Below are 12,647 nucleotides of genomic sequence, written 5' to 3' on the forward strand. Positions count from 1 at the left end.
CAGATTTTTCAGGGTGCACAAAAGTGACTGATTTGGAGTTAAATTGCCTGGAACTCAACCACAGTAATTACAAACTATTTAGCATTAGGCCAATTAAAATCCACCACGTCGATGATAAATTATTAATTAAGACGAGCAACCCGCTCACTAAAAGTTTGTGGTGTTTAGAAACATTAATTGGACTCTGGGCAATCTAATAGATGATTTAAGATACCCCAGCTGCTCTTGAGTGCCACTTGGTTGATGTGACAGTCGGAAGATAAAGCAATTATTTGGTTTCGGAACTATCTTCCACTTCGATTTCCCCCAGATTCTGTTTTATCTTGGCATTTCAGCAGCACATCAAAGGTGCTTTGATAATAGCCAATTATTCTCTTTGTGTGTGTGTAGGTGGGTGCATGAGCATCTTGGGAGATGTTAGCAAAATATATTAGCAATATACATTAATCAGGCAGGACGATTTCCCACTCAGTGCATTGGTCTGTTTTGATGCTCTGGTAATAGCCATTCTCATTCTGTCTCATTATGCCTTTATTTGTTCTGTTTACCTCCCCCTCCTCCATGTTGAAGTGGCTGGTGTGAGCGAAGCTTATGAGGATGCAGCCAACTGCTTATGGTTGCTCAGTAACTCCAAACCCTGCGCCAACTGTAAGTCTCCTATACAGAAAAACGAGGGCTGCAATCACATGCAGTGCGCCAAGGTAGGCAGTCAGGCCTCTCATATTTTTCTTACCTAGACAGTAATCAGGTGATCAGTTTATCTGGTTGTTCTAGAAAGATATATGAATCAGTCGTTTTCTGTTGGAGAAAACAAACCTAAGAAGTTTAAATGAGCAACATGTGTGCAATGAACACGGTATACTTCTGTTTATGTTTTAAATGGACTTCAGAATCATCTTCTTTGACATACTGCACATAAAAATTAAAAAAAAAATAGTGCAAAATGCAGATTTTGGCATCTCATAGAAATAATTAGAATTAATTATGTGTAACTACCTTATTTATCAAATTTCAGTAAAGTTATCTAGAGCAAGTGTGGGTTTTGGAGGTCCATAAAGTGGTACAGCAAAGCTCCATTTAGCATTTTTTTTTTTTGATCAGTTAATTATATTTTATGTAGCCAACAGTTATTCATTGGCATATTCTTTCATATATTTTTTTTTTTACCAAGAAGCATTTACAAATTGACACAGTATTTTATCATACAGTGCAATGATATAATAACTCAAGGCTTTTATGCAAAGTACTGTTCTCAGTGCAAACAAACTGTCAGGTGGGAGATAAAGTTTATTTGCACACAGTATGTGTATAAATGTCAAAATCTCATTTTTAGTTGTACAGATGGCTCTTTAAACACTAGAATGAGCCATTTTTACTCCTGATTCTCCACAAGCCTTTCTCTTTCTTACACCACGCTCAAGACAAGCTGTAGTATTTATACACAATGGTATTACATGATCTGTCTAGCAGATGACTACAACTTTCTGAGTTCTGTCAGATCAGACTATTAGAATAGCTCTGTTTTATACTGTTCTGTTCTCACTTAACACCTTTTTAAAGGAAATGCAGTGTGCATAGCAAAGGGGCAACTAAGGTACCTGTTGATGTTGTGAAATGTATGTGTAATTACAGTATGAATGCATGCTGTCATGTTTACATGTTAGCAGATAGCTTCTGTATTGGTCCACCGGTGTAAATAATACAGGGTTAAATTGGGTGAAATTACAAAAAAAGGTTTGCATAGCTGTAGGAAGTAAAAGAGAATTATATTATAGATTTAAGTGATGAAAATCAGCTTCCTCCAAGGGTCATCTGGGCTTTCTTTTAAAGATAATTTGAAGAGCTTGGTCAATCGGGAAAATATCAAAGTAGAGCTGCTACTTCTCCACATTAAAAGGAAGCCATTTGAGGTGGGCATCTAACTAGAATGCCTCCCGGACATCTCCTGAGGTGTTTCAGGCATGTGCAACTGGGAGGAAGCCCCAGGGTAAAACCAGGGTCTGAAAGAGAGATTATGTCTCTCGGCTCAGCTGGCTTGGGAATGTCTTGGTATCCTACCAGATGAGCTGGAGGTATCTGGGGAGATGGAGGTCTGGGCATCTCTGCTTAGACTGCTGTCCCTGTGACCTGGACCTGGATAAGTGGAAGAGGATGGATGGATGGTCAAGGGAGAGAGTGAGACCAGCAATCAGACATAGTCATGTTGCTTGACTTTGTCTCTGTTACTACCACTGTTGCTGTAGGGGAGGCAGTGCAGTCATACAGCAAAGATCTTTTTGTCTCTCTGACACCCCTGTCACTGTTTGCACTGGTTAAATAGGCTGACTAGAGATGGACATTAGTTTTGGGTGAATGGAGTGGCTTTCACAAGCTGAGAGGCCACAGAGGGCTCAGCCTCTTGACCTGTTATTACCTGGTAAGAAACGTCTTTACCCCTGTTGCCTGGAAACACGGGACTCAGTGTTGCTAAGGAACCTTTTGTCTTTTTGCTGCCATTTCCTTCTCTCTGGTGTGGCTTCACACTTTTTTCTTGTCTCAGGATTCTCTTTCACATGTCTTTTTGTGTCTCTCCATCCACCCATTCATGTCCCCTCACTCTCCTTGATTTTGTATTGATTTTTCTGATGTGTCATATAAGCAGAGAGTTTCCAGGACAACTGATGCCTCAGCCTTAAGGTTTTGTGATACTCCAGCTAACCTGTCACCCACAGAAGTGCTTGTAGCATGGAGAAATCACTTATACCCAAATAGGCTCCAGATTGGAGAGGCTGTAGTGTTTTGCTGTGTTTTGTTGTTCTTTCTCCATCGGGACTTGCTGCTCTCAAATGCAGTCTGAGTGCCTTCTAGTGGCAGCAGGCTACAAGGATTCACGACTCTGTTCAAACACCTGCTACTTGTACACTGTAGAAAAAGAAATGGATGAGAAGACAAAAGAGATAAAATGGATACAGGTGATTACATTAGTTTAATGAGCCTTAGAAGTCCTTGACCCTTAATTATAATTCAGTTATGATTTTTACAAAGATGTGTTTTTGAAAAAAAAAGTGCCTTTCTGTCCTGGTAGATCTGTGCTTGATAACTCAAAGAGGTTACAGCACATCAACTGAGCTCTGATGTTGGGTCAGTCTGATATTCTCACCTTTGGATGGGTATATTAATGAAAACATGTCTGTAGATGGGGAAAGGTATCGTTTTGGCTGTCATTTCATATACCAGGATAATTGTTTTTCTCTGACAGCAATTATAAAAAAATGTGTCTTTTTCATTTTGTCATTAAATGTAAATTACCCCAGTAAAGCAGGAGTAGCATTAGTAATTGGCTTTCCATTTTTTGATGTGACAGCTGACCAGAGCTGTTCTCTCTCCCTGTAGTGTAAGTACGATTTCTGCTGGATCTGTCTGGAGGAATGGAAAAAGCATAGCTCATCTACAGGGGGCTACTATCGCTGCACTCGCTATGAGGTCATCCAGCAGGTGGAGGAGCAGTCAAAGGAGATGACTGAAGAGGTACATGCATACACTCTAGATGTTAACACGATATTATTACATTCTCTGTGTTTTCATATTTTAAACGCTTTCGGCCCAGTTAACCGAACACTTTGTAAAATATGACTCAACAGTGGTATAATGTAACAACAGGGGACCAGAGCTGAGTGATGGCAGTTGTTACTGGGGGAGCCCTCTGTTATGATGATGTAGAGTGAATGTCCTAAAGGAGCGGGGCTGGGGTTGTTTCATATTGTATTTTATTCCTAAACGTCATGACTCTTTTAGCAACTTGTCATCGTACTCCTACACCATTATCAGACTCACAACAAAAAAGCAGAAAGCTTGGTGCATTATAAACTCGTGTCTGTTTTAAGTTCACTAATTCTTCCTCTGATTCAAGCCATGCATACATTAACCAGAATGTGCTTCCACTTGTCCTAGTAGCCAGTAATATAGCCTTCAAGCTCCTCAGCTAAATTTAAAACGAGCAACCGTCTACAGAGCTGTAGTAAGCTTGCTTTCTGGTTCTGTTTTCTCAAACTCAGACATTGACCTAAGTGACATTACTTATAGCAATTTATCAGATTTTGTGCAAGTCCCTGTGGAACCAGAGAAGAAATGATATAACTGTTTACTCATCTGCAGTAGTACTCTCCAAGGCCTGGAGAATGGCAATACATAAAATTGGTGGAATTTTCCTTGAATCGCATGATGGAATAGTTAATTATTTACAGATTTTCTGTGCAGAGTTGATAAATATATTTTGCTGCACAACCCAGTCTTACTGTAATACACCAAGTCTCTGTCTGTCTGCAAACTCCTACACGATCAGGAGTTGAGCAGCTGAAGTATATAACACACAGGTATATAGTAATGTAGGCCTTGACACCAGTTGGAAACTACCTGGCAACTGCTGGTTGCTAGGGAAAAATATTTCCTGCTTGTTGCCAATGGTTGCTCGAGGTTAATAGCAGTTACTGTGAAATCATTTGCTAAAACCACAGTCATGTACGTCAAGAGTCACTGACCTCCTGGTAACCAGTCGTTACTATTGAAAGATGTATATTCTCTGACTGGCTGGCAACTCGTTGGAAGGGTTTGCTTGCTGGTACTAAGTGAAACTGCTTGCAAAGAGGTAAACAATGTTGCACTTGTTTGCATTTGGTTGCCAGAGGGTTACTGACCAGTCTCTCGTGTACTCTCTAGTCACACATAAATAGTATCATTTGGTGGACTTACTTTTGCTCCTTACAGTTAAAGTATTTCGGCTTTCTCTGTGAGAAGAAACACCATGCTCAGGAGATTGACTGTGGCTGGTGTCTCATCACTGTTTTGCAGGCTGAGAAAAAACACAAGAGCTTTCAGGAACTCGACCGCTTTATGCACTACTACACACGCTTCAAGAACCACGAGCACAGCTATCAGGTAAACAGACCAGACTTTGTCTTCCAGTGATGTTGCATTTGCAGCTGTTATGCAATGAATGCAGACAGTGAGCATTTGTGTAAAACTGGTGCATGACCTATAGTTTGGATACTCTCCAGTGCTCTAACTTTAACATAACTAACATACGGTATATTTGCATTCTGTTCATCACAAATAAATCTGTTGTTAATTTATTTGGTCTCACGTGGCATTCTCTCTATTGCTTGGTTTAGCAGGAACCTCAAGATCATTTTTGTTATTGAGTAAAATTTCTGTTTTTCTCCCATTAGCTAGAGCAGCGTCTATTAAAAACAGCCAAAGAGAAGATGGAGCAGCTTAGTCGAGCACTAAGTGGAAGTGAGTATGCAGTCTGCCGTAACGGCGTCAACCTTTATTATCCCAATCCTAATTCAGTTCTTTAATATTGAGCTTTTGGAAGTAGAGGAGAAGGGATAGAAAACTGAGGTGTTTTAATATTATTTTAACAACAGCATTCAGTTTAAGCATTCAGTAGTGTGAGGTTACAAGAAAGATAACATTTTAACTTGACTTTTTCAAAACCATGTCAGTAAAGGGAGTTTCTGCCTGACTAGTTAGCTGAGTGATGCTGATGTACATCAGGTAAAGCAGTAGATTCTGATTGCAGTGGAGTTAGCTCACATAGTGGCGGTGGCTGTCAGCTGGCAGAAATGGAAAAGGTTCCAAGTCGGTCTTCATGAGTTTGGCTTAACTGAAAGTTTGCACAGTTTATCCTACATAATACGACTGCCGACAGCTTTGAGTCTCCAATAATCAGTTTTGGCCATCACTATTGTGTTTTCTGACGCAGTTCAGAATCTGAGATGCAGATAAAAATTCTATTTCAGATATAAATTTGTCTTCTATTCAGCATGTCTGGATTGCTAATTTACACATTTAGTGAAAAGATTTATTCAAATGAGAAGAAAATGATTTTCCCTTAGGTTCCAATTTTTTTTTTTTTTAAATCTCAGTAGCTGTTAAAAAGTGAATTATAAGTCACTATTCATCAAAGGCCAGCAGTGTTCTTGGCCCAGACTTCCCATCATACTAGACACCTCAGTTATAACTTAAAAGTGCAGTCTCTTCATGTGCTTTAGTACAGTCAAGGAGTTCTTTCATATGCTTTGTTTCAGGATTTCTTGTCATGTAATACTAATCGGCTCAAAAGAAAAGTGAAGTAATTGAGGCAGAGTAATGAGTGTCCTGTACAAAAGCATATCCCATATTCATGTTTGTTATCTGACTCTCCCGCCTTCTCTTTCCCAGGGGAAGGAGGCCCACCTGACACTACATTCATTGAAGATGCAGTCCTAGAACTACTAAAGACTCGCCGCATCCTCAAGTGCTCTTATCCTTATGGGTTCTTTCTGGAGCCCAAAAGCACAAAGAAAGAGATCTACGAGCTTATGCAGGTTTCAGGCTTACTTAGTGAGAGGAAAGACAAATGTTCACAGTGGTCTAGGCCATTAGATATGTGAGACTAAAGCTTTCTACTGCATGATTCTCACAATCTTCCCCAGTTATATCTGCACATCTCAGCTTTTAGTTAAACATCTAGTGCTGTATAATTTATGATCACCCATATAGATACAGGATGTACTTTCCTGCTAGTTTTTATAATGTGGCCTTTCAGATGCTGGAGAATGAATCGGCACGGCTCCCATAGGTCTTACAATTCCTTAAACACCTGTAAAAGTAATAGTTTTTTTTTAAGTAGATACATAAACAGCTGCCCCACAAGTACATTTGTTAAATTGAAACTTCAAATCCTGCATTTGTACACTGTGATTGCTAAGTCACCTGTCTTTCTGCCCCCAGACGGACTTGGAGATGGTGACTGAGGACTTGGCACAAAAGGTTAACAGGCCTTATCTACGAACACCACGCCACAAGATCATCCGTGCGGCTTGTCTGGTACAACAGAAGAGGCAAGAGTTTTTGGCCTCAGTAGCCAGGGGAGTGGCCCCTAATGACTCACCTGAAGCCCCAAGGCGAAGGTAGCATACAGACCAGTACCTAACTTTGTTAAAATAACACATTTTACTTCTTTTTTTATTTTATTTTGAGAGCCAATTCCTGTGTGATTTCAGCTATCACAAGTTTGCCATTAATTTCTGTCTTTGGCAGTTTTGCTGGTGGAACGTGGGACTGGGAGTATTTAGGCTTTGCATCACCTGAGGTAAAAGCTGATTGGTTGGACTGTAAACTTGAACAAAATGCATTTGTCTTTTTGTGTACTGAGTGGTTTAGCCAGTGATGGGTTTTTCCTTGTCAGATGATTGGGTTATTTAAACAGATTAGAGGTACATAGTAAGAGTTGGTGATTCCCATTTGTTTTAGCGAAAATTAATTCACTTAAAGCTAACAAATGTAGCCAGATAATTGTATTGGTCCAGGTTTACTTGCAGCTGCCCTTTACACTCACACCCACATGTCATAATTGGTGCCACTGTTTCTAAACAAAACCGGCTTCTGGCTTGTTCAGGTTGTTGCTGTGTGCTCTGAAGTGCTTTGAAACCACATTTGGACTCATTATTAAACTTACTGGTACAAATTAGGAAGAAAAAGACATGTTAATCCTAAAATGTTAATTTTTCTCAAAGGCACAGACTTCCTCTCTTGGTCACAAATTATTTTTGGATAACAAAGGTTTGTTTGTTTTTTGTTTTCTCCCTGTCGTTACTGTTCTTGAATGTAATAGTGGAGCCACTCCCAGATTTCAGCATGCCATTGGAAGTTTAATTTTGTTAATGTGGAATTTTTAATATCATGAACTGTCAGTGTTATTGATGCCGTGATGTTTGCCCTATACAGTATAGTACAGTATTACATATTTGTAAAACATATATTATACATAATATTAATTTAATCAGTGCCCTTTCAGCAAGTGCCTGTTATTTGTAATGACACTTATTTCTGCTAATAGAGAGTACTTATTGTTTCAAGAAATTACTTTATTTATTGCAGAAATATAAATCATAATTAGATATAATTATGTTGTGTAATTAATTATACAGTGTCATATGACATCTTTTAATAAAGTCAGTATGTATATTTAAATCATTTTAACGTTTCTGGTGACCCAGAGATCGGCATGTTATTTAACACACTGGAGCAAGCCAGATGGTTCAGTGTTCCCTGTGCAACCGTCAGGAATGATTAAAAGCACAGTATGCTGGCGAACACCTAAGTAGGTTGCGCCTGATCATTACACATTAGTAACAGGTGTTTGTAGTTAACACTTAGAGTCATAAAAGTGTCGACCACATAATGGTTTGATTACTGACCTGTCTTCTTTTTCTGCCCAGCGTGATGTATGCACTTGGTAATGGTGCATATGTCAGTACATTGCAGATACTACTACAGGTCTGTTATTGATTTTTCTAGACTGTGGCAGTTCTTAAACATACAGTTCTTTTTTCAGAAGAATTTGCTCAGCTTAAGAGCGCCATCACTCTTTTGGCTTAGGCTCGTGTAACTTCTATCTGAAAATTCAAATCTCACACCAAAATAAGCCTCTGGGGTTTCTGTGCAAATCCTATAACATTTCAAAGCTGGCAATGGCCAATAGACATTTTAAGGGGGGATGTTTTGACTTGTATCAGTAAATAAAGCACAAAATGAATTAAAGATGACTCAGTTACATTAAATATACCAGTAAGCCCTGTAAGTCACTTAGCGGCATGCAGTACAGTAGGACCCTTCGTAAATGGAATGTAAACACATTTATACATTTGCACTTCATTTACAATGACTAGTCAAAATATGTGTGCTAAAAAAGATCTGTTGTCAGGAAAGCACCACAGAAAATATTATTATTATTCAAATCAGCCAAGAAACTAAGCCAACAGATCTAAAACAGTAACTTGTCTTCTGACATGATAACAAAACTACGTACAGCGGCTCTTGTTTTTCTATTTAGCATTTTGCTTCTTCTAAAATGTGCCATTATTTTGTAGGAAGTCAGGTGCCACATGCCGTGATACTTATCTTGTCTCTCATTGGTTGACATTCTTAACAAGCTGGAGATCCCTGCATGCATTGATTTTGCTAACTACTAATTATCTCTATCTTTAATATGCATCGATACTGTGCAATAACATTAATGATTATAATACATAGGCCAGCTGATGCAAGTATTTATGTTGCAAAAACGATTAAATTTAGCTTGGAACATACTAATATAGACATACAGTAGATACTGATGGCAGATGCTGAACACCAAGCTTTTATTTGTTATTGTTTTTTGCCTGCTGGTTAAAAGCTTCTTTCTCAGTCACTGTCAGTAGTTGGTAACCCCATCGTAACAAAGCCAGATGACACTGCCTCACACACTTCCATATGTCTCCTCCATGCTTCTTATAAAACCTGCATCACTTCATAGTGGGTTATATTTAGCACGGTGGAAGCATGAAAGAGCTTTTGCTTTTGATGATATTTGCATGTTACTCAGTGAGTTTGGCAGTTGAGATGATTGAATAAAGAGTGCAGAGGTACCGATATGTTGATTTGGTGTATGTAGCCTTTTTCATGAAGAGCGGTCATGCATTTATCAGTACTTTAAGAGGGATAACAGCACTGGAGTTTTCATTCGTTTGGCACTTGACTACGGATGAGTGCCATCTCACAGTTTTAAATCTATGACTTTGACTTTACAGGAATTCCATTTCAAAAATGTTAGCTTGAGTTGATTTAGATAACAGACAAATTCACTGCTTTTCCCTTTGAAGAGCTACACACCAATGAGCCAAACTGTTAAGACCACCCATCTTTCTGTGCAGTCAAAGTAGCTGCCAACCAGAAAAGCATAAACTCCATATGACCTCAAAATAAGACCTGTGTGCTGGGATAAACAGGAACTATTTTCCTTTGCCACGTTTTTTTCCATGCTAATCTGACCAAAGTTTCAAGTAGTGAGGTCAGCTGATGTGCAAATAATCCCTCTTAACCAAAGGTTCAGGCATCAGACTGCTCTACACCCTGCTTATCAGATATTTTCTCATGAGTGTAGAGGCACACCCACATAATGTTCGTCTTGTGTTTGTAAGACATAGCTAATCAAGAAGGTCGGTTTAAAGGGAAGGTAAGTGGTTTCAGTTAGTGAATGAATCAAAGACCTGCATATAGTCCCCTCAACCCCCCCCCCCCCCCCCCCCCCCCCCCCCCACACACACACACACACACAGAGTTATTAACTCAAACCTGCTAGAATCAGTTTCCTTGTAAAAATCTCCTTCATTGCATTTTTATAGTAATGATTGTTCTTATATTTTAAGGAGTACGCAGAGTTCCAGTACAGACGGCGGCATAGGCAGAGGCGGCGAGGCGACATGTCCAGTCTCCGTAGCAACACACCTGACCCTGACGACCTCAGCGACAGCACTTTAGGTACTTTACTTTATACAGGGTTTCTCCTGTGATGGCTATTTCACATCGTGATATTCAGTTTTTCTCCCTTGTCACAGCTTGTTATTTGCATACCACGTGAATTTATCGTGTGATCCATCTGAATGCAAAATCTCTGGGTTCTAGTTGGCCTGATTTTTAGATTGGGTCCAAACGCCTGAGACTATAACAACTATCTGGTGCACAGACAGTGCGCAGATTTAGACACCTCAAGGTTTGCAATGTTTACAAAAGATTTTGATTGTTTGTGTATAAAAGATAAAAGAAGTTTTCTTGTAAAGTTTAGAAAGTTCCCTTGAGTTGTATTTCTTTCATTAAAGCAGGGTTCGATGGCCCTCAGGTAGATTTGATCGACTGTTCAGCTAAATTAACTTAAATTGGTCATCTCTTATAATCACAGCTGCTTCAGGCTCTCAGCAAAAAAATTGCTTAGAGAATAATAGATCAGAATAATAGATCAAAACTGCATCTTAATTAAAAAAGAACATCAAAATTCTATTCTATATTCTTGGGAAAAAATGAGACCTTCTCTGTTTCTAATCATGGATACATTTTTCTAATAGTGCAGTGTGACTGTGAAACACTTAGTGAAAAGAATATTTTTATATTCATTAAAAGTGTGATTAATTAAGATCAGGCCTACATTTGTTATCAGTCCAATTGGTATACATCCTGGAATGGCACACTGACTGCAGCATGGAAAAAACAAAAACCCAGCAGATGGATGGAATGGGTCAAAGTGCAATTTGTAATGGCTGATACAAAGCATTTAAGGTGGAATGATCTTTTGAGTAGAAAACTATTTAAAGATATAGGGAAGTACTGTGTACATGTGATAGGAAGTTTTATAGAAGTCAGTTCTAGAAATGAGAGTTATAAGAATTATTCTAATCTGAAACTGTTCTGGTAGGACATTAATAAACTGAGAACTAGAGACTGCAGAAAAGACCTATTGAAGTTCATCTTAGTGATGGTGTGGTTTGAAAGTATAGAATGAGATTAAATGAGAGCTAGATTTTCTTGATTTGTTCTCAGGAAATCACATTGTGATGAACTTTGATTTTTGTTTCTTTTATTAGTGACGCATGTAATTCAAAGGATGAGTTGAATAGAAGCATGACTCATGATGTTTGTTTCCATGTTTGAATTGTGATGTTACAAAGAAGTGAAAAACGCTGTAGACAAGTTACAGTTAAATTACTTGGGTGTAGAAAAAATGCCAAAGAAAGTATTAAAGTCTCTGTTACTATTAAACACACATTTCTGTTGCTTTATAATTTGTTTTAAAGGCACAGTCTTATTAACTTTGAATGAATCCATCAGAATTGCATAAGTGCAGGTGCAGGTTTGCGAAGCCCCACCATCTTGAATACAGTGGCTGATGTTTTCGTTATCTCTTTCTCGTCCTTCACTACTGCTTTCTCTCCCCTGTCATTTGCACCTTATCATCATCCTCCTTACCTCAAGCCTCATTTTCTTGCACTCAAGTTAAGGCTCTAGCTCTGTGTGGATTAAGAATGTCTAACTTTAAAGAACTGTCTGTTTAAACAGACAATTAAATGGTAACGTTTCAAAGCTCTTCGGTGAATTCAGGCCTTACAATCTGTTCCAGATCAGTTTATTTTTTCATGTTGTTGGAGTCATGGTTAATGCGCCAAAAATATTAAGATCCAGTCAGATGCTTCCCTGGCAGTATTGTGTCAAGTGGAGAAGAGTCTTAGTATCCACCGGTACCTAAACAAGCACAGGTGCACTGCAATGATTCAGTTACATTATTTGTTTAGAAATATTGATTTTTACTAATTAGTTTTTCCAAAATAGAGCTTCTGGAAAAATGACACTTGCTTGAATTCAGTAAGCATTTCTAATCTTTTGTGTTTCTCCATCATCGTGGTACTTTTATCTAGGCTGTATGGACTGAAAACAATAGATAAAACTGGAGGGTAGCTAATAGGTTTTGTTTTGTGAGCAAAGAGGAATTGCTCACAGATACAGATACAGTTAGTGCAGTTCCTGGGGTTGTGACGGGTTGCTGGTCCTTCATCAGTGTGTTGACTAAACTCAAGATGATGTTACTAAATTGAATACTTAGCAGTAGATTAAACTGAGTAAATTGATTTATCCTGCATTGATTTAGTTCAATAACCAGGTTTGACTTTTTCTTTGTTCCTTTTTTTCCTATAAAGACACACAGGATGCTGGAAGTGGACGCAGACAAGGTCCTATGATGGTGAGTAAACATTTATCTCGAGCTCAAACGGTAATGTAGTTGAAATTATTCCTGAAGGCATTTTTGTCTTAGTACT

At 38.7% G+C, this 12,647-nt stretch overlaps 1 protein-coding gene across 2 annotated transcripts in view; it reads left to right on the plus strand.

Moving 5' to 3' along the window:
• The window catches only part of LOC308406417 (ankyrin repeat and IBR domain-containing protein 1-like), a 36,262-nt gene that overhangs the window by 19,860 nt on the left and 3,755 nt on the right, over nt 1-12,647 (plus strand). For both annotated transcript variants that reach the window (XM_080897419.1, XM_080897418.1), the window contains exons 11-19: nt 571-701; nt 3,373-3,507; nt 4,828-4,914; nt 5,205-5,271; nt 6,202-6,347; nt 6,754-6,932; nt 7,063-7,114; nt 10,212-10,323; nt 12,528-12,571. In XM_080897419.1, the coding sequence (XP_080753545.1) occupies nt 571-701; nt 3,373-3,507; nt 4,828-4,914; nt 5,205-5,271; nt 6,202-6,347; nt 6,754-6,932; nt 7,063-7,114; nt 10,212-10,323; nt 12,528-12,571 (953 nt within the window). The remainder of the gene's footprint in view (nt 1-570; nt 702-3,372; nt 3,508-4,827; nt 4,915-5,204; nt 5,272-6,201; nt 6,348-6,753; nt 6,933-7,062; nt 7,115-10,211; nt 10,324-12,527; nt 12,572-12,647) is intronic.

The sequence above is a fragment of the Rhamphochromis sp. 'chilingali' genome (assembly GCF_963969265.1).
Source record: "Rhamphochromis sp. 'chilingali' genome assembly, chromosome: 11".
In the NCBI taxonomy this organism is placed as follows: domain Eukaryota; kingdom Metazoa; phylum Chordata; class Actinopteri; order Cichliformes; family Cichlidae; genus Rhamphochromis; species Rhamphochromis sp. 'chilingali'.